The following is a 22814-nucleotide window of genomic DNA, read 5'->3' on the forward strand; positions in this document are numbered from 1 at the left end:
TTCTAATAGAAATGGTGCCCAAATTGTTTCCATTTCAGCAGGTTATGCTAGACAGAGAAAGCTCAGATAGATGATAAAACAAACACATGAGTAATGAAAGAATATGTAACTTCATATTCTGTAACTTGAGACTGCTCTCTTTGATTATTTAATACAGATATAAATCAGTAGATTGCAATAACCTTGGAACACTAATGAGGAGAGATCGATAATACTAGAATTCCAGGGATCCCTGTAGGCACTGAATTGGCAAGCAATGAAAATCCACAATTTTTTTAATATTTTAAGCAAGTGAATCATATAGACATGACCATGCAGAAGGGAAAATAATCTAATAAGTGGTGTGGAAGAGATAAGAGAAGGTGATTGCTGCATTGATATGGGCAATGGACAACAAGGATTCATGCCGTCATTTAAAATCCAAAATTGAAATAGTCTACAGCAATTCATCCTTGACACAGTCCCTAAGGTGTATGTCATGGTCTTTTCACACATAATACAGAGCCCCCAAGTCCTATGCTGCTTTGCTTGAGAATCCATGTATTTTTTCCCATACTGCCCCTCCCCGGCTATAGCGATAGCACAGCGGGTAGGGCGTTTACCTTGCAGGTGGCCGACCCGGGTTCGATTCTTCCGTCCCTCTCGGAGAGCCAGGCAAGCTTCTGAAAGCATTCCGCCCACACGGCAGAGCCTGGCAAGCTCTCCGTGGCATATTCAATATGCCAAAAACAGTAACAACAAGTCTCACAATAGAGCCATTACTGGTGCTCGCTCAAGCAAATTGATGAACAACGGGAGGACAGTGGACAGTGCTACTGTCCCTCCCCTACTGGAGTGGTAGTCAAGATGAAAGAAGCAAAGCCAGGGACATCCCAGGAGTGGGGTTCACCACAAGAAAAGGGACTGGTAAGAATAAGAAGTGGCTTCAGATAATATAGAGAACTCGGTAGAAAGTTAGAAAAGCTTTCTGATCACAGAGAGCCTGTGTTCATGAGCTGATAATCTCATTGAAATCTCTATCAAGAATTTTCCAGTGGTAAGGCGTAAAGAGGTACATTTGTGGGTGTGCCTGTTAAGAGTTTAGAGTTGGAGAGAAAAAGAAAGCAAAGGAAAGGAAAGCAGGGAAAAGGAGCTGTCATTCATATGTCAGAATATGAAAAACAAGAAGAAATTGTTCATAAGGGACCAACATTCAGGTTTAGTCCTGGTGAACTTTGAACCTCTTCCCATCCCCCCTTCCCCAACTAACTTCATTGTTTCATTTTTAATCTATGTTTCTAAAATTAGGTCATAGCTATTGAAATATTTTTATTTTTTACTAATAAAAGAATGTGGAGAATAAAAATATGATCTGTATGTATGATCTCACTCCCTTCTGGATCAAAACGCTAAAAAACTGCCTAAACAAATAAAAATGAGATCATAGGTACAAAATACATGGTGGTTACCAGAAGCAGGGGTGAAATGGTTCAAATTGCTGTAGGTGATCAAAATGCAGAGTTTCAAATGACATAAATAACGTCTACTAAGATGAACACAGGTAGCACTGTCCTCCCATCGTTCATCAACTTACTAGAGTGGGCCCCAGTAACATCTCCATTGTGAGACTTGTTGTTACTGTTTTTGACATATCAAATACACCACAGGGAGCTTGCCAGGCTCTGCCATATGGACAGGATACTCTCCGTAGCTTGCCGGTAGTAATACTACATTGCATATTTAAAAGTTGCTCACGTTACTGTACCCGTTTGAGCAAATCGATGAGCAATGGGAGGACAGTGCTACAGTGAAATGCACTAGGTACAAAGACATTAACTGTGTAGTTATGGGTGGTAATCAGATGTTAATGATCATTTTGCAGCATGTATAAATATAGAAAAGTGGGATGAAATGAATAAATAAAAATGGGTTGTACAAATTTCTACTACAACTTGAGAATGATCTGCATATTGCCAAGAATTTCTAAACTGGACAAGGTAGAGAAATATAAAATTTCAACAAATTGCTTTTCTTTTTTAAAGTTTCTGCAGTGGCAGAAACTGTGAGAATTTCTCAAAGTCTAATCTGATAAGTAATAATTTAAGGCGAATTATGACAATTTTCTCCATAGCAACAGAGTTGACTATAAGATATACAGTACTACATAATACAAACATTTATTACTTTAGGTCTTAGTCATTTTCTCTAATCATGTCCATATAATTTAATTTCTTTTAAACTACAGAAAGGAGGAAGTAAGAAAATTCATGCTTTGGGGAGAGACAAGATGATTTCTTAAGATATTTATTAAGCAGTAGGTAATTTCTTTTACTTGTGTGGTGTCTTAGTGTGAATTTTTCTTCCTACTTGTCAGAATGTACTTTAGGTGACTTGAAAATAACAAATAAAGCTAAGATAGTTAAGATGAAAGAAGGCAATAACTAGTGCCACCTACTGTTAATACCTAACTCACTGGTTTTATGTGAAAAAGTGGTGTGAACACTTGGGTGTGTCATTATTTGTTATGTTAAAAAATACTCAGCAAACACCCTGCTCTAATATTTCAAAGATGCAAATAGGTAATAATACAATTACTTATATAGAGTACTTATAACATTATATAGAAAACATATTAAAGAAAAAGAATAGTGAATCCATTTAAAATTATTACTGGCAATTAACCAATCTTGTGGCTTGGGATTAAAAAAATAAGCAGATACCAGTTTGCATGTAAATATTTCAAGAGAGACTAGTATATGCTTTCTCCTTAGAAAAGACATGTGAGAATTATGCAGATATGTATGGGTTCATATGCTTTAGAAGTTTAACATTAAAAAGGCTAATAACTGGAGCTGGAGTGATAGTACAGTGGGTAGGGCATTTGCCTTGCATGTGGCCAACCTGGGTTCGATTCCTATTATTCCATATGGTCCCCTGAGCACTGCCAGGAGTAATTCCTGAGTGTAGAGCCAGGAGTATCCCCTGTGCATTGCCAGGTGTAACCCAAAAAGCAAAAAAAAAGGCTAATAACTTTCTCCTAACAAAGAAAAGATATTTATATTAATAATGATAATGATTAATTAGTTCCTCTAACAGTAACCTGATAAAAATTATATCAATGTGAAATAAGAATTTATCAGTCTCCCTAACACCTGACCCCACACTTTATCCCCCTGCCAGCACAAGAGTTTATACATACATATATAATATACACACATATACACATTATGTATACATATATCTGTATGTGTATACATTAACCCATTAAGCCTTGGCGGATAAGAGGTATTGAAAATTTATGCCTGCTCAGAAATAGCTGGTGTAGATAACAGAACTTCAAAATATCTACTGCCCTGGTAATACATATCTTTATCAACTGTGTCTAAGTAATGATAGGCAATTTGAATCTCTTTCTTTTCTTTTTTTTTTTTTTTTTTTGGAGGAGCAAGGGATGCTACATCTAGGAGTTCATTATGCTTACTCCTGGCTCTGTGCTCAGGGCTCACTCTTGGTGGGGCTCTGGAGACTTTATGTGGTGCAAGGGGTCAAAGCTGGGCAAGTTGTGTGCAAAGCAAACTCACTACCTGATGTTCTGTCACTCACTCCAGCTTGTGTCTCTCAATTTCTTTGGAACAGAAAAAATGAAATGTTTGGAGGCAAAAGTATCATGACTAGACTTCTTTACCCCCCAAAAAAGTCCTTCTTTACCCAACTTCACTAGAAGTTGACCCCATTCGTCATTAAGTAAAAACTATTAAGAGTTGTTCTGCTAGAAGAAGGATGAGGTGGGCAAGAAGAATGAAATAGAAAACCTGTATTTTCATTATTAACTGAGCCACAAATTATCACTATTATTTGTGAAGCATCACTGTCACTGTCACTGTCCTCCAGTTGTTCATCGATTTTGCTCGAGCAGGCCCAGTAACATTGTGAGACTTGTTGTTACTGTGTTTGGCATATCGAATATATCACTGGTAGCTTGCCAGGTTTTGCCCTGTGGGCAAGATACACTCAGTAGCTTGCAGTGCTCTCTGAGAGGGGCGGAGGAATTGAAGGTCGAGGAATTGAATTCTGGTTGGCCCAGTCAGTCATATGCAAGGCAAATGCCCTACCTGCTCCAGCTTTATGAATCATAAATAAAATAAAATATTTAAATCTTCTTATATCTTGGTATCTGTATCAGAACACTATTTTATCACCTTAACATTACTACTCAACCCTCCTTAGACACCCCTATATTGGGCTGGAGCGATAGCACAGTGGGTAGAGCATTTGTCTTGCACGTGGCCGACTTGGCTGATCTGAGTTTGATTCCTCCACCCCTTTCGTTGAGCCGGAAAGCTACTGAAAGTATCTCGCCCGCAAGGCAAAGCCTGACAAGCTACCTGTGACATATTTGATATGCAAAAAAAACACTGTAACAAAAAGTCTTACAATGGAGACATTACTGGACCCCCTCGAGCAAATCAATGGACAATGGGAGGATAGTGCTTCAGTGGACAGTGCAACACTATCGATTGATTCATCTGATTTATAATTTATCAAAATGTAGCCCAGTTGAACCCAAAGGAATCTTCATAACTGATTAACAAGGGATAAACAAAGGGTAATCTGTAGCCTCATAACCATAACTTGGGATCTTGTTATAGGTGCCAGTTTGCAGGCCTGCCTGACCTACTAAATCAGAATTCCAGGGATTTAGATCCAATCTCTGGGTGATTTTTATGTCTGCAATAAAATTTGAGAAGCATGTCTCTGAAAGACAAGGACAGGCATTCAAAGAAGACTGGAGCAGAAAGTAAATATCTTTTCTTTTCTTAGTCCCTATTAAAGTTAGATTTAAAGGAATTACTCAGAAACCAAATGAAAGTCTATCGTGTTCTTCAGAACAGACATGATCCTCCAGAGATACGGAATAGTTATTCCCAGAACAGCATTTCTCCTTAGTGTGAATGGGTTTATATTTGCCATTTTACAGGGAAACAAACACCAATACAAATGTGCTGCAAAGCACAAGACATGTTTGGGATGAGGAACCTTGCCAAAGACATCCTTTGGTATGAGTAAATACCACATCCATTGCTTTATTTTTGATCCAAATTGCTATTGCATTACAATATAGTAGGTAGTCTATTTATGATGAGACTACCTCCCTTCTCAAGTTTTTCTCAGTACTTTTCAATCTGTAGGTTTCATCCACTATTAGCAGATAAGGTAATTGTGAATCTATAATCAATCAAAATTTGTACCTTCTCTTCCTGTCAAAACTGAAACAGGCTCTCTGGAGTTAAGAAGGAAATACATATTAGTTTGAGAAATTAGGATTCTGTTTTCTATTGTTTTGTTTTGTTTTCTATTAATGCAATGTGGAGACAATTGTATTCATGGTCCTGATTTTGCTGTGCAGAGTTACTGCATCTCCAAGAAAGTGCCAAAGCACCTCCACCATGTCCTTATGTCACATCTAGTCCTCTAGTTTGGATGATGTGTCAATCCTTTCGTGGGAGCAGCCAGAGGAATTGTTTTGTTTTGTATTAGACAAGAAAAACATCTTCCATATATCTTCCTGGCATGGGCCCCCTCCTCCTGGCTGGACAGAATTGAACTGTGAAGATTATGCAGTGGAGGTCTACTTGTACTATCAGATATCATCTGCTTCCTCATTATCATATTAAAACTCATGCTTCTAAGGATATATCTCATTCTGTGCACTGAACTGCATGATTTTGCATGTTCTTCTTCAATTGCACATGCTCAATACTCCCCTTTATAAACATGCATAATTTTCCAGTGGAAAATTCCCTAATAGGAATAAAATGTTATGCCATTCTAACTCTTCTGGGCATAAGGCCCATAACATTTCCTTTGCCTTTCTAACGCTTGCAACTCTACAGTCTATGCTGTCCAGACTAATTCCCCAAATTATAAGCTGTCTTGTCAATAAACCCTTTCTCCCCTATTCAACTGTTCCTTTTGGGGGACATTACAGATTCCCAAAAGGATATTTTGTATATAAACTGTTTATAATCTGCCTTTGAATGGTAGATTCTAATTTAATAGCTATGATTAGGTATTAAATAATGAACCGGTTCTTGAATTGGTGCTAAAGAAATAGCAAGCCTCTCCTCGGGAAACAGAGTATGAGGTTCTAAGAGACCTTGAAAGCTAATTTGGTCAATCTATAATTAATATGTTTTTTGAACCATGAAAACCAGAAATACAACAAAGCAAACAAAAGAAACTAAAATGATGTGTTAACATACTGTACCAACCCCAAATCAGAGGAGCTATTATTTTTCTACTGCTTTAACCATAAAATTTGAAACGTACAATAAAATTAAGATCAATGAAATTATTATTTGTTGAGTTTGAACAATTTGAAATTTGGGAAATTTAATTATCTCCACTGAAGCTACTTTACTTCTCAGCTAGTATTCATTCTTTTTGAAAAAGAGAAACATATCTCATTTGTTATAAAGACAGGAAGAATAGTTTACTTTTGTCAATAATATTATTTTAAATAATTTTCTTTTATCTATTTACCGTCAAGAAATGCCCTATTATTCATGTGAAAATATAGTTTATTTTCTATTTTAATAAACATCACAACAGGTTTTGATTAAGTCCAGATGATTAATCATTATTTTCATTAATTATCCAAAGATGTGTGTATATTATATTTCTTCTTCCTGACAACAGAGGATCTCTTGGCAAACTTGATTAATTTGTTTTGCTACCAGATTTAGCATAGCATAAACAGAAATACAATTTATTCCCAGCAACTTGAAAAAACATTAAGAATGAACAGTACTAAAAATAATATTGAGGTAAAATATATATATTTTATAAGAAACATTTGTACATGTTTTGTTTTTAATAAAAATAGAAAAATAATTCAGTAACTGCTAACATAATTTGAAAGATTTCTCAATTTACAAATAAGTGTACAAATTTGTATTAAAATCTGAAGTTTTATAGGAAGATGTGGAATTTTATGTTCATAATTACAATAATTTAATGTCTTGGGCTGGGGAGATAGTACAGTCATTGGTATATGCATGTGTTCTGTGGCATCCAAGAAGCACTGCATCCTCGGGACCCAGCATCCAACAACCAAACTAACCCGGTTGAGTATGCAGGGAATGGTACTGGGTTTCCTGAACACTTGTTTGCATTCGGAAACCTCCCCCAAGCCCTCTCCCTCTACCACAAAACATATTGACTGAGGAGACTTGATTGAAAGAGTTTGAATACTGGTAAAGAAACTTGTAATCATTTCTCTTGTTAAAATAAGTTGAAGCTTAGATAACTATATAAAAATATCAAAACATTCATATAAAATAAATCCATTTTTATTTATGTTTTGATAAAAAGAACTCTATGAGCAGTATAAGTAGAGTAAGTTATTTAAGTTCATAGTGATGTGCAAGTTTTTTATCTGTATAAACTTATTAAATTAGTTTATGTTTATCAACTTGGTACATGTGTTTATTTTTCGAATCCCTTCACAGCCACTAATTTGTAAATTAGCTGATTTAATAATTCATTCTGATTCAGAAATATTAATTTATTAAGCCCGGACATAATTTTGTATTTAAAAATATTTTTCAAAGATTATGATAAAAAGTAAAACAAATCTGTTAAGATTAATAACAAAACACACAGTATAATACAAAATTTTTACAGTTATACATAAGTTTTCAACCAACCCTAAGTCACGAAAGCCAGTAAAGTAACGCAGAAAAAAAATATAACAGCTTACTTGTAAATAGATATGCAAAATGTTTTCCAAACAGCAGGTGGCAATCTTTGTAAATGTGAATGAAGTAGCACCATTTTACCTCTATGTATGCAGTTGTAAAAAACATTTAAAAATAACGTTAAGAAATAGCGACATATCTATGATGACTTAAATAACTGCAGGTAGTAAGAGGGTCTTATTTAATTATGCCTACTATTCTAATAAAATTTTTATCTCAGCCAAATTATTGTTTTTGTATTTTCAATGCTTCTTAATTCTTAGGCAGCAAGGCACAGTTCAAATTTGTATAGGTATCCTTCCTACAAAACTCTTCATGCTGATTTCGAATCATTCTAAATTCACATATTCATATAGTCATCAGAAAGGACAAAACTAAATTAAGATTTTTTTTTCTTTTTGGGTCACACCCGGCGATGCACAGAGGTTACTCCTGGCTCTGCACTCAGGAATCACCACTGGCAGTGATCAGGGGATCATATGAGATTCTGGCAATCGAACCCGGGTCAGCCGCGTGCAAGGCCAGTGCCCTACCTGCTGTGCTATTGCTCCAGCCCCTAGATTTTTTTTTTTAAGATCTTAAAATCTGCCACTGCTATACTGTTACTCTGGGAGTCCAGTTTCTGTGAGTATTGTCAGTATTAGTCTGAGATGTTTTCAGGAGTACAACTATGGAAAACTACAAAGTTTCAGCCATGAGATAAAGTAAAGTAAAGGCCCTCCCGTTGATCGTCGATTTGCTCGAGCGGGCCCAGTAACGTCTCCATTGGAGACTTTGTTGTTACTGTGTCTGGCATATCGAATACTCTCGGTAACTTGCCGGGCTCTCCGAGAGGGAAACCAGCCATGAGATAGTTTTTAATTTTTTTTAATTCCTTGTTTTTTCTAAATTGAAGAAAGACTATTATCAAGATACAGAAACTCACACTTTCTTTTTGTTTGATTGTTTGTGGGACATACTCTGCAGTGCTCAGGGGTTACTCTGGCTCTACAGTCAAGAATCACTCCTGGAGTTGCTCACGGACCATATGTGATGCCAGGGATTGAATCCAGGTAGGCTGCAGAAGAGGCAAGCACCCTCCTACTATACTACTGCTCCAGCCCCAGAAATTCACTTTCTGAACTAAAACAGGGATTTCAAATGTCCCCGAGTCACCTGCACTCGCCATGCTCATTGGAAAGAGCTAGAATGACCAACTAGTTTGCTCCCAAAGTCACTAGTAGTCATAACACTCTAACTGGGCCACCAAGTTCTCTTTCTTTCCCCTACATTAACTGTAAAAATAAAAGAAAAAAAAAGAACAATCAAAGAACTGGCCTATCATCTTTTCTCTTATGTTTCTAACAAGTTTATCTCTGATATCATTCTTAAAAAAATCCTTATTTTCACCTGTCAACTGAGTTCAGTGTCAACATTTGATGGAATGTACACAGTTAGAAAGGAATCTTTGTTCTAAATGATCTTTCAGACAATATCTGACATAGGGCAGGGCAATTTCTGACATTTTTCCCCTGGCAACGTGTATGTGTTAAATTCATAAATGAAGCAAAAACTTACATTCTTTCACAACTAATTAAGACCTTACACTTTCATTTTTAAATCGTATCCCTCTTAGGGATATCCTTTTATGGTGGAAAGTAGGGCAAGGACAAGTAAACAGGATTATTCTAGGTCATACATAAAGAGGGAGGAAAAGCAGAATTACAAGTTTCTGTAGAATCTCTTTATCATCCCACTGAGCTCGCATTTACATGTCTTTAATTTTCTACTCTAAGTAACCTAAGGCAACTCGATCCATCTTTTGAATGAACAAATACTTCATAAAAACAGTGACAAAATATTACCAAATTGAAACCATGTCTGTCCACCTCCATATTATATTTCAGTGTCATATTGAAAATATTTTTAAAGCCCATTGTAGAATGGGAGGTGAGACATAAAATCATGTAGACATCATTAAAATAAGAAATCTCTACACATTATCAAAATAAGGGGATTGTTAGTAATCATTAAAAATATTCCAATAAAAATTACAATGTTTAACATACTACTTTTCCCCAGGTGACAACATTATTCCATCGGGATAATTTCAGCTGGTTCTTACCTGGACATCGCTGCTCACTGCATCTTCTCACTTCTTCACCTGTTCCATCACATTGCTGCCCTGTGATAGCTGCACCCTGACAAGTCCTCATTCTCCTCTCCCAGCCACCGTCACAGGATTTAGAACATCCACTCCAATGACCCCACTGATTCCACTGACCATTGACTGAAAGAAATGAGTTGTAGTCAGTGCTAACTGTCTTTGGAAGGCACATTGCTTTAGAATTTTTCATTCTGACGTCCATTCTCGTGTCCTGAATTTGCTTAATCTACCATCTTGAAAAAGTGCATTCAACTATTAAATTTGCTGGTTAAAGAATAGGAGACTAACACCCAAAAATAGTAGAGATAAGGACCAGAAGGTTTATTCCACAGCTTGGAAGCCGACCTCAAATTCTGGGAGAAAAAGCAGCTCAGATAGAGAAGGGAACACCAAGTAAAGGTATCTGGAGGACCAATGTAGACTATAGATCAAACACAATGGCCACTCAATGCCTCTAGTACAAGCTACAACACCCAAAAGGAAAGAGAGAACATAAGGGAATGTCCTGCCTCAGAGGAGGGGTGGGGTGGGGGCAGGAATGGAGTGGGGGTGGGGGTGGGGATACCGGGATCATTGGTGGTGGAGAATGGGCACTGGTAGAGGGATGGGCACTCAATCATTGTGTGACTGAAATGCAAGCACGAAAGTTTGTAAGTCTGTAACTGTACCCCACAGTGATTCACTAATAAAAAATTTAAAAAGAAATATTGCTGGTTAAGTATAGAGCATTGTGATAAACGAATGAACAGAAGTTGATCAGACTCTTCAACTGAACATTGCAAGATACTTGCAAAAACATGTGCTAAACCTCATTGACCTTCATCAAAATTTAATCTAAGAATCTCCTGAATAATATTGCTTAAGTAATTTGTTAGATGAGGTGTGGCATAATCAGCTTCATTTATTACAAATCTATAATTATGACTTGATGACTTCATGATAATCTGGCATCGGTCTGTCACAGTTTATGAACACAGACACACTTTAGTGCAGTTGTTATCTTACCTGTACATTCAGGATTATAGCACTCTCTACTTTCTGCCCAGGGTCCTCTACATTCAGAGCCCCCATGCGCAGCTGCGGTACACTGACGGCTTCTCTGCTGGGTCCCATTTGAGCATGTCACTGAGCACTGGCTCCATGAGCTCCACTCCTGCCATTGTCCGTCAACTGCCAAAACAGAAAGAAACCGTGTAATGAGATCCAGCAGAAAGGCTGTACACAAATTACAAGGCAAAATGAACCTTGAGATGACTCTAAAACAATAGAATCTAAATGAATCCAATGGAAGGTCACCTTGGCATTCAATTTTATTATTATATACCAGGCTATTATTGCCACATTCCCTCAATTCTCTCTCTTGTGATGGGTAAAAGAAAAGAATGTGTATATTCTTATACACACACACACACACACATACACACATATATGTGTATATATACCAGAAAACTATCTCTTTTTAATTAAATATTCCTGCAAATTCTTTTTAAAAAAAAATTTGGGCCACACCCAGTGGTCTCAGGGTTTGTTCCTGGCTCTTTGCTGAGAAATGACTCCAGGCAGTGCTCCAGACCATATAGGGACCCATATATAACTTACATAGTTAGTCACATGTAAGACAAGTGCATTACCACTGGATGACTTCAGCCCTAGTGAACTTATTTACTGACCACAACAAAGTGCAAGGACATAGGTTAGGAGATGAATAGAAAAAGCATGCACAAAATGTACTGTGACTGGAAAACCCTCGCATTTCAGAGAGGAAACTCGTAGAATTACTCAAGCCATTAATTATTAATTTTATAATCAATTTTAGTAATGCTGCAAAAACAAAATTCAAGACACAAGGAAATAAGAATGTGAAATGCTGGGCATGTGCTCCAGACAAAGCAATGTTTCAGGTGAGCTTAGAAGTATAATAAGAAAATGCATAAATTAAGGCTATGTAATGCTCAAAATAAGCAAAGGAACTTGGCCAGAGAAAACAAGAGTACTGCAAGAAATTGAAAGACGGTTACTATATATGGAATCTTGAGATACTAAAGAAGAGGTGTAGACTAGAAAAAAATAGTGAAAGGCAAGAGGGAAGGTCAGACTGGTGGTGGGGTAGGTGTTAGTACACTGTATGCCTGAAACAACTGTAATATAAACCACTTTGGAAATCATTTTGCTCGATTTGTTCGAGCGGGCCCAGTAATGTCTCCATTGGAGACTTTGTTGTTACTGTGTCTGGCATATCGAATACTCTCGGTAGCTTGCCGGGCTCTCCGAGAGGGGCGGAGGAATCGAACTCGGGTTGGCCATGTTGGCCGCTTGTAAGGCGAACGCCCTACCGCTGTGCCATCATGTTTTAATAAAAATAAATTTTAAAAAATCATTCATGCTAGATTTTGTATTTGTCATGAACTATTTTCAGAATGTTAGCTATGTCCTTCAATCCTTGAGTCATTAGAGGGCTGGAGTGATAGTACAGCCAGTAGGGTGTTGCCTTGCTCAAGGCTGACCCATTTGATCCTGGACATTGCATATGGCCCATGGAGCTCAGCATGAATATTCCCTGAGCACAGTCAGGTGTGACCCCAGGAAACAAAACAAAAATTTATGAGTTATAAATGGGATTCTATGATCGCACTTAGTGCAAGTAGAGAAAGACAGGCAAGAGTAAAATCTACCAATGAGTATAATGTAAAGTCTAGAGATCTTCTGAGGAATGGTTAAAGAATTTCCTGAAGAAGTCACTGAAATGTTAAGCCTGTGTTTCGGAAGATATAAATTGAGATCCATTTTTTAATTGTGGTTGTAGCCTGCTAATGCTATAAAAATGTTATCAGAGAACCGATTATGTACCTAAATGTGTGCAGATGACTGGGGGTGGGGTGGGGGAGGTGGGTGTGTACTTTGCTAAACTAACACAATGAGATTTTGCAAACTGAGTCAAAGAAGACCACATGGCGTCATGGGTCACAAAATTCAAATTAGCAAAAGAATAAACCAATATTTAGACTGTATAAACGAGTATATAAATTTTATAAGTGTCCTAAGGTATGGCTGCCTACTTTTCCCAATCATGGCATGGCTCTCAGTCAATTTCATTACAGGTGAAAGAATTCAACAGAAATTCAAGTTCCAGCATGAACTAGTAGATTACCGTGAAAATCTATACATACAAATAAGAAATCCTGGCAGAGTACAGCAGTACATTTAACCTAATTTCAAGCATTATATTTCACTATTTAAAAAAAAATCCTTTAATTGGTATCTAGTCATGTTTAATAAAATCTTTAGGTCACTGAAAAATCACAAAACTCCAATTTAATCATCCCGTATGTGCAATTTTTAGTGTCTCACTTTATTAAATGCATCTTATACAAACTTGTAGGCTATGCATCTATTTGCAGACAAATTAGAAAATTCTAAAAAATCAATAGGATGTTATAAATATTCCTTTTCTGTTCTGGCTTTATTATTACTTTTGTTTCTTTTGAGTTTGGGGTGTTATGGGTGACCCCAGGTTTTTTGTTCATCTTTTACCTCTGACAATGAATAGGAAATCCTGTGCCAGGGACAGAACTTACTCCAGCCAATAATACAATTTTAGTGGTTCTTGACTTTGGTTTCAAAAGTGAGCGTACTTTTAATCTCAGAAATCTGCTTTACACGATCACAATCACAATCATCCTGTTGTTCGTCGATTGCCTCGAGCAGGCCCTAGTAACATATCCTTCGTCTTAGCCCTGAGATTTTAAAAAGTGCCATATTCAAGGCTCTTTCAGGGTTAGAAGAATGAGACCCATCAATGTCAATGGTATTTGGCATATGGGTATGCCACGGGGAGTTTGCCAGACTCTGCCGTTTGGGCAGGTTACATTCGGTAGCCTGCCAGGTTGTCCAAAGTAAGATTGAGATAATAAGATCTCGCGCAGCCTCAAATGTGGCCACACACTTCTGGGAGCTGGATTGAGACCCATCAATGTCAATGGTATTTGGCATATGGGTATGCCACGGGGAGTTTGCCAGACTCTGCCGTTTGGGCAGGTTACATTCGGTAACCTGCCAGGTTGTCCAAAGTAAGATTGAGATAATAAGATCTCGCGCAGCCTCAAATGTGGCCGCACACTTCTGGGAGCTGGGTTTTATAGTCTCTGGGTCTTGGCTGTTGATGGGATTGCACGGTGCCAGGGGGCAGAGTCTCCTGCCCCCGCGCCTGGCTGTCCTTGCCAGGTACCCTTGCAGGGGGGCGGATTGAGTTTCCCTCCCCGCCCCGAGCAGAGCTCCGGCTGCCGAAGACCTCCAGAACCAACCACAACCATGCATTACAAAGTTAACTTTTTCTAAGCTTGCAAATATAAGCCTTCACTATGCCATACATTTTGAGAATGTCAAGAAATAAAAAGTTTGGGGGGCCAAGAATAGCTCAGTAGTCAGTACCTGTCTTGCAAACCTGAAACCAGTGAGGCCATGAATTCTATTACTGCTTCCTCCCACGTGTTTCAGTGAAATTCCAGGGGCTCTGTTGTTTGGTATCTCCTGTACCACATTGAAGTGTGTGATCTCTGGCACACCACAATAAAATGTATAATCACCAGTTACAGCAATAATAAAAAGGTAATAGAAATAAAATTTGTGAAATAAACTTTACAAATAATAAAACAAAATGTATGCCTTTACTTTATAATCCAATCAGGGGGAAAAATGTGTAGACATTCAAAAAGTGGCAAATAAGTATACAAAAATTAGGTGTTGCCAACTTAGTCTGGAGTTAAATGACAAGAATAGAGGAATATATAAAGATGTAATGTTCTTAAGAATTCTCATTTGTAGGGGGTATGGTGCTGCCAGCAGGTCAACTTGTGCCTGCATGAGTGAGTGTATCAGCAGCCTGACAGTGCCTTTAGGCTTACTGATACCCCAACATTGCTGCTGTGCCTTTGGCCAGACCCCAGCAACTTGGGGCCCAGTTTACCAAGAAATTAAATGGCAAAAAGTTAGGCATGTGGAAGCCACACCCACAAACCACCTCTGGCTCATCTATTGCTCAATTATTGGCCTTATTTCAGAGACTCATTAATAAATCTCATAAGTGATCAAATTAATCACTGCAGTTAATACAGGACCTGAGCATGGCAGGACAGACTGGGGGTAAATTGAAGAGGGGCGGGTTGGCCTGGTGCCCACCCAAGCAGAGTCCCCAGCAGCCACTTGCTTCCACAATCTAAAACCATGGCCATCTCTCTGGCCTGACACCACTGTCTCAGCACCTCACCAGGATACAATCTGATGAAAATTTGGATATGCGACTTTTCTGACTGTAATCTCCAGACTTTCTCGAAGTTGGGATGGGCTACTACCCCCCACTTCCCAATACTCCTGGAAGCACTGGCAGTCACCCCCACAAACCAACTCCAGCACCCAGCACCACCATGTAAGTTCTACTACTGGGCTTGCTTCAGAAACCCATAAATAAATTTCAAAAGAGACCAAAAAAACACAGTTAATCTTGGACACACACATGGCTGAACAGACCAGGATAAATCCGAAGGGAGCAGATTGGACCTGGGTCCACCCAAGCAGAGCCCCCAACAGCCGCTTTCTTGCACAATCAAAAATTATGTTCTTACCCCTCAGCCTGACTCTACTGTCTCAAGTCAGACCTCACCAAGATATAATCTGCTGAAAGTTCAGGTATGCAGATTTTGTGATTGAAATCTCCAAGATTTCTGGGAATTGAGATGGGCTACCTCCCCTCACCTCCTTGTATTTCCAGAAGCTTTGATGGTCACATCCATACCCCAAAGATACCACCCAAATGAAAAGCTACTCCATCCTTAATGTCCCAATAAAAATACTGAATGCCCTGAACAAACACCATGACCTCTTAGCACCTGTATTGAAAACCATAATGCACAAAAGGAAAAGGAGAGAGAGAGAGAGAGAGAGAGAGAGAGAGAGAGAGATAGAGAGAGAGAGAGAGAGAGAGAGAGAGAGAGAGAGAGAGCAAAAAGGAAAGTGCCTCCTGTAGAGGGAGGCTGGGGGTGGAGGGGTGGGATGTTGGGAGACGGTGGTAGGGAAACGGGGGACATTGGTGATGGGAGATGTACACTGTATCAAGAAAAGATAATAACTATGAGAAATGAGAAAAGATCTTGCTGGAAAGAGGTTAGGAAGTATGAGAGTAAATATTTTGAAATGGTTCATTTATCAGGCCTTTTTCAAAAGACTTTACATTACTATTAGTAAAATAAATAATAGCATTTAAAATTAAGCAATAAATTTTCAGCTTTTTTTCTGCCAACGTACAGATTTTGTATTTTGCCAGAAATTCAATGAGTTAATACAATAAATTAGAAGGGTCATTTGAGGTTCAACACTATGTTGACACTGTCCTTGATAAACATCTATTTCATCTAAAGTTGTGCTTACAAGTTATAGAATAGAAATGGAAGTCAAGTTGAAAATGCTTGGCATGGGATGGCTCTTTCATAGTTTTATGTTTCAATCTCACTGAGTATTAGATCCTTTCATTAAACAATAACCACACTATTATGAATGAACTGACAATAAAATTTAAAAAATGGATATTCTTTCCAAAGAAAACACACAATATTTCTTTAGTGAAAGTCTCAAACTTATTTGTCCTACTTTTCCCTATTCGGGTGAGAAAAAAGATCACTCCTTCACTTAGAGTCCACCACTGGGTCCCTCTATACTGTCCCTGCGTCCCCTAGTGGGAGTATAGTTCACTTTAGGAAGAATAGCATTAGTGTGTTAAGGTCACACTGAAAAAATGGAAAACAGAAATCAAAGAAAAGGATAGGTAGATTTAATTTAAATGCGATAGCACAGCGGGTAGGGCGTCTGCCTTGCACGCAGCCAACATGGCCGACCCGAGTTCGATTCCTCCGCCCCTCTCAGAGAGCCCGGCAAGCTACCGAGAGTATTCGATATGCCAGACACAGTAACAACAAAGTCTCCAATGGCGACGTTACTGGGCCCGCTCGAGCAAATCGATGATCAACGGGAGGGCCTTTACTTACTTACTTACTTAGTCTACAACAGAAAGTATATATGGTATATATAATTTATATATAATATAAAAGCTATGTATATAAGTTATATAAAATATGTTATATAATTTTTATATAATTTTTATATTTATAATTTATATATAGCACTGTCTTCCCATTGTTCATTGATTTGCTCAAACAAGCACTAGTAACGTCTCCATTGTGAGACTTGTTACTGTTTTTTGGCATATCAAATACACCACAGGGAGCTTGCCAGACTCTGCTGTGCAAGCGGGATACTCATGGTAGCTTGCCGGGCTTCCCAAGAGGGATGGAGGACTCGAACCTGGGTCAACCACATGCAAGGTAAACACCGTACCCTCTGTGCTATCGCTCCAGCTATCTATCTATCTATCTATCTATCTATCTATCTATCTATATATACATATATTTATAAAATGCTAAACACAGTAACAAGTCTCACAATGTTACTGGGCCCACTCGAGCAAATTGATGAACAGCCAGAGGACAGTGACAGTGACAGTGATATATAATCTCATTCCACACCCATGTATCATACATTTGTTCACTTTATTGGATTTATGTTTCCCCAGTGTGATACTCCAGAATTTAAAATAATTTATCAGGGGACCAAAAGCCAAAGCACCTGTCTTGCTAGCATGATCACTTGATCACTTGACATCCTGTTACTCATTGATTTGCTCAAGCGGGCACCAGTAACGTCTCCATTCATCCCTGTTGCATGCTAGTGTAGCCCAATGGCATCTGCTCGTTCTAGGAACATGAAGAGCCTCAAACCGATCGTTCAGGGTCTTGATGAAGAAGTCTGACCATCTCGTAGGTGGGTGGCCACACGATCTTTTGACGTCCCGTGGAATTCAGTCAGTAACGGCTCTAGTCCAGTGGACGTCTCAAAATCTCATTATGTGTCCAGCCCATCTGATTTTTGATGCCTTGGCAAATGAGAAAGCATCCCTGATTCTTGACTGTCGACAGAGGTCAGAACTCTGAATTCTTTCTCTCATTTGAGTGAAGCGTGATTCTCCGAAGGCATATGTTAATGCAGAAAGAACAGTGGAAACGAAGCAATGTGCACAGAGCCGGAGATTCTTTGTCCTCCTAGCTATTTTTTCGATGCTCTTGAAGGTGTTCCAAGCCGCTCTCTTCCTCCTGCCAACTCAGGTGCCAGGTCATTTGTCATGTTGACTTCTCGACCTAAGTACACATAACTATTGCATTTGGAGATTTGAATGCTAGCATGAGGGCACAAATTTGATCCCTGATGTTACTACATGTGTGTGCAAATCATGAGTATTATATGTTATCCCTAACATAAGTGATTTCTTTACATAAAATAGCTATATATGTGTGAACAACTCCAGGCAACTAATGGATTCAATGCTGGCTAAACAATATAGATGTGGGAGCACCAGGTATGGGGACTGTATGTCCAGGTGAGTATATGTATGAGCACTCACCTCAACCATGCATGGTTGTGCAACTCCTGTCACTGACAAAAAGAACATCAACAGAGCGAAGTAAAGGAAGGAAGTGAAATAAAATATAATTCGTGGGGGCTGGAGCTGTTAGGGCATTTGATTTGCACATGACCGACTCAAGTTTGATTCCTGCATTTCATATGGCCCCCCCAGCATCGCTAGGAGTAATTCCTGAACATTGCTGAGTGTGACCCAGAAAGCAAAATTTGAATAAATATATAAAATATAACTCATTAATCCGTTACTTGAAAATCTTTCTAGTAATAATAGCATCATGTTACTGAATGGGAAAAATGAAGACTTAAGAGATTGGGGGGGAAACTTAAAAATTGTTTTAGAAATTTAAAAATTTCCAAGTGAAATATGCAGAGTAATGCTTTGGGAATATTGAGATATATCAAACAAAACCATTTTTTCCATATTATTTATTTATTACCTTTTAAAATTTTATTTATCTGTTATAGGGGACTGGACCAATACACTTTGCCTTGAATCACATCGAAGATAATTAAAATTAAGAGACATTTTCTGATTTATGACCACTCATCAAGGTACTTAAAAAATAAAGGATCTGTTTCATTTATGATTTTTTTCTTTTTTTGGTTTGGGGGTCACAACTGACAGTGTTTAATGGGCTATTTCTGGCTCAGCGCTAGGGGGCTGCTACTGGCAGTGCTCGGAAAACCATGCGGTGTCAGAGATCAAACCCAGGCCTCTCACATGTGAACTGCATTTACCAGTACTTTGAGCAATTTCCCTTGCCCTCCTTTTATTCATTTATTTTTATTCCATGACTAATGGAAATCCCAAATCATAATAAATCTACAGGAAAGAAGGAAAGAAAGAAGGAAGGAATGGAGGGAGGGAGGGAGGGAGGGGGAGAGCGGAGGGGAGGGGAAGGGTAGGAAGGGAAGAGGAGGAGGGAATGGAGGGAGGGAGGCAGGTAGGAAGGGAGGGTGGGAGCAACATGGACCTATAAATAGTACTGTACCCCATGTGTCTACCGCTGAACATAGTTGAAATATGATATTTGTAACATATTTTCCAAGGTCATTATAACCTATGACTATAAAAATACATCAAAGCTACCTTTCTTTCCTTTTTCTTCCTTAAAAAAATTTAAACATTTGAGACCAAGTGATAGTACAGCGAGTAAGGTGCTTGCTTTACATGTAGCCAACATGGGTTCAATCCCTAGCATCCCATATGGGCCCACAAGCTCCACCAGGAGTAATTCCTAGGTTCAGAGCTGGGAATAACCCCTGAGCATTGCTGCAGTAGCCCCCAGAATGAATATACATATATATACACATATACATATATATATACACATATATACATATACATACACATGTATATAATGAAAGAGCATGATTTACAAAGTTGTTAATAGTATCAGGCATGTACTGTTCCAACTCTAATCCTACCACCAGTATCTGCATCCCTCCAACGATGATTTCAAGTCCCTCCTACCCATCATCTTGTCTCCTTGGCAGACACTTCCCTAAAGTTTTCTTTCTAAAACATTCTACTGGAACTTGATGAACATCATGGCATTTGCCAGAAAAACGTACATTGAAAAGTGGAGAAAATGTAAATATTCCCAAATCTCTTCTTGGAATTGCAAAATACCCTCTTAAGTAAAGATTTATAGATAATCTACACATCTGCACTGTGGCTGGCACAGTTCTACTAGACTCTGGAACACCACTGATGAGGACAAACGAACCTTGCTCTCCTGAAACATAGTCGCTGAGGGACTGTGGTAGAGACAAGATGATAAGTAAACAAATGAATCAACAACAGAACTTCAGCTGGAGGCATTAGGGAGACAATGTGATGAAAGAGAGCAGTGTGATAGGGAAGCTCAGCTAGGCCTCTGGGAAGAAACCATATTAGAGCTGAGTCCTGAATCACTGTAAGGAGACAGCAAAGTGAAACTGTGGAGAGCTTCTTAGGAGTGCAAAGCCTTAAAGCCAAAAAAGCTCTGGCATTTTAGGACAATGATAAGACTGGGGATTTCCAGCATCAGACAAAAAGGACAGTGTTGGGACACAAGCTGAAATGGTATAGAGAGGGGCCACAGTGATAGTACAATGGGTAGGGCATTTGCGTTGCACGCGGCCAACCTGGGTTTGATTCCCAGCATCCCATATGGTCCCCCCAAAACTGCCAGGAATAATTCCTGGTGCAGAGCCAGGAGTAACCTCTGAGCATTGCTAGGTATGACCCCAAAATTTAAAAAAAAAATAAAAGAAATGGTATAGAGAAGCCACATTCTATCCAACAAGATCCTAAACAGCCAGAAAGCTGTGTGAGCAGGTAAGATAGAAGTTCATGAGAAGATTCTACAGTAGAGAAGTGATGTTATATGAATGGATTTTATAAGGGTTAGGGCATGTTGTTGAGATGGCAAGGGACTATCCTATAGTCTAAATAGGGCTGAGTTATTATAGTAGCAGTGGAAATAAAAGAAGCAATAGTTTTTTTTTTTTTGGTTTTGAAATTATTAGCAATGTGATGAAGAAAAATATAGAATCGAAACTGTTCCTCAGTTTTTGGATATATATCCGATAGGAAAACGGTGCAGCCCTTTATGAACTGAGTTATACTCAAGTTCAAACAAATAAAGAGGAGTTTAAGGCCTAAAAACTACAAAGTCTGCTTTGAACATGTTGAGTCATTGTTGCCATTATAGACATAATGCAAGGAGTTCTGCATTAAAAAAAACTATGTACAACTGTGTTTCTAGGGGCTGGAGAGGCAGTGCAGAAGGCAGGGTATTTGCCTTGCATATGGTCCACGTGCTTCAATCCCCAGCTCTACCAATGATCCTTTCAGCCCAGCAATAGAGAGCTCAAAGCACTGTGTCAGTACTGATTCCTGAACACCACACATGCTGGACGTGCCACACACACACACACACACACACACACACACACACACACACGCGCGCGCGCGCGCGCGTGCGCGCATAACACCTGTGCCTCTCACATTTATTTGATTGCTACATCTTCCTAATACATAGGAAAACTGGTCAGTTAAATGTCAAAAAATGAACAGAGATCACTCTCTCAGACTGTGCACAATATTCAACTCAAATTGGATTTAATATTTCCATGTAAACCCCGAATTCATAAATTATATTGAGGATAACACAGAAACACAAAATAAAGTTGGATCTAAAAGCAAAGCATCATCATTGATTCAATGCCATTGGCCAAGCAATTAGAATAAAAGGGGACATCAGGTTAGGGAGATTCTGCACCACAAAAGAAACAATAAACATAACAAAAAGGTATCTGCAGGCTAAGAGAAAATATTTCCCACACTCATGTGACAGAGTTATTATGTTAGATATATGATGTAAACTTAACAACAAAAACCAATCATCTACCCATAAAAATGGAGAGAAGAGATGAACAAAATCTTCCTCAAAGAATACATTTATATGGCTAATGGATATAGAAAAAAATATAATGTATCATTGATCACTAGGGAAATACAAATAAAAAACAATAATGAAACATAACCTCCCATGAGTGAGACTGACACAAACCAAAAAGTGATTAAAAAAAATCCAGAATTATCATGGATGTAGAGAAAAAGGAACCCTTGTCCACTGCTGGTCAAAATGTCCATTGTCTAAGTCATTTGGAAAAGCAATATGGATACTTTTCAAAACATTAAGAATTGAGCTCCATATGACCCAGTAATTCCATTTTCTGAATCTATTCAAGAGCCCAAAACTTTTTATTCAGTAAAGACAACTGCAGGTATATGTGCATTCCAGAACTATTCACAATAGCTCAAATTTGGAAACAATCCAAGTGTTCAAGAACAAATAGATCATAAGATAAAGAAGCTTATAGTACATATACACAATGGAGTATTACTTGGCTGTAATAAAGTCAATTGCTCTGGGCTGGAGTGATACCACAGCAGGTAGGGTGTTTGCATTGCACACGGCCGACCCAGGTTCGATGTTCAATTCCCAGCGTTCCCATATGTTCCCCTGAGCACCTCCAGGAGCAAGTCCTAGTGTAGAGCCAGGAGTAACCCTTGTGTATTCCCAGGTGTGACTCAAAAAGCAATATATATGTGCATATATATATATAGTCAATTGCTTTGTAATTTACCACTAAATGAATGAAAGTTGAAGGCATCATGTTAAGTGAAGTTTCAACTACAAGGAGGACAGATAAAGAACGATCTCTCTCAGGTGTTTCATACAAAGAAGCATAGTAAGGGAATAACAAATTCCCTAACTGAAAAAACACTCCAGGGGAGTTTCTAGTGTTAGAACAATGCAAACATGAAATCTTGTCATTGACAGTAAATCATGGTGACTAAAATTCAAAAAGTGAAACAAAAATTCAAATTGTATCTACCAAATTTATACAAA

General features: G+C 38.5%; 1 protein-coding gene across 4 annotated transcripts in view; it reads right to left on the reverse strand.

Annotated features, from left to right (window-relative positions):
• Positions 1-22814, reverse strand: part of ADGRB3 (adhesion G protein-coupled receptor B3) — a 799823-nt gene that overhangs the window by 450351 nt on the left and 326658 nt on the right. For all 4 annotated transcript variants that reach the window (XM_056108346.1, XM_056108361.1, XM_056108354.1 and 1 more), the window contains 2 exons: positions 10891-11055; positions 9844-10008 (listed from right to left, as the gene is read on the reverse strand). In XM_056108346.1, coding sequence (XP_055964321.1) covers positions 9844-10008; positions 10891-11055 — 330 coding nt within the window. The remainder of the gene's footprint in view (positions 1-9843; positions 10009-10890; positions 11056-22814) is intronic.

The sequence above is a fragment of the Sorex fumeus genome, unplaced genomic scaffold (assembly GCF_029834395.1).
Source record: "Sorex fumeus unplaced genomic scaffold, SorFum_2.1 ptg000008l, whole genome shotgun sequence".
NCBI classification, from domain to species: Eukaryota; Metazoa; Chordata; class Mammalia; order Eulipotyphla; family Soricidae; genus Sorex; species Sorex fumeus.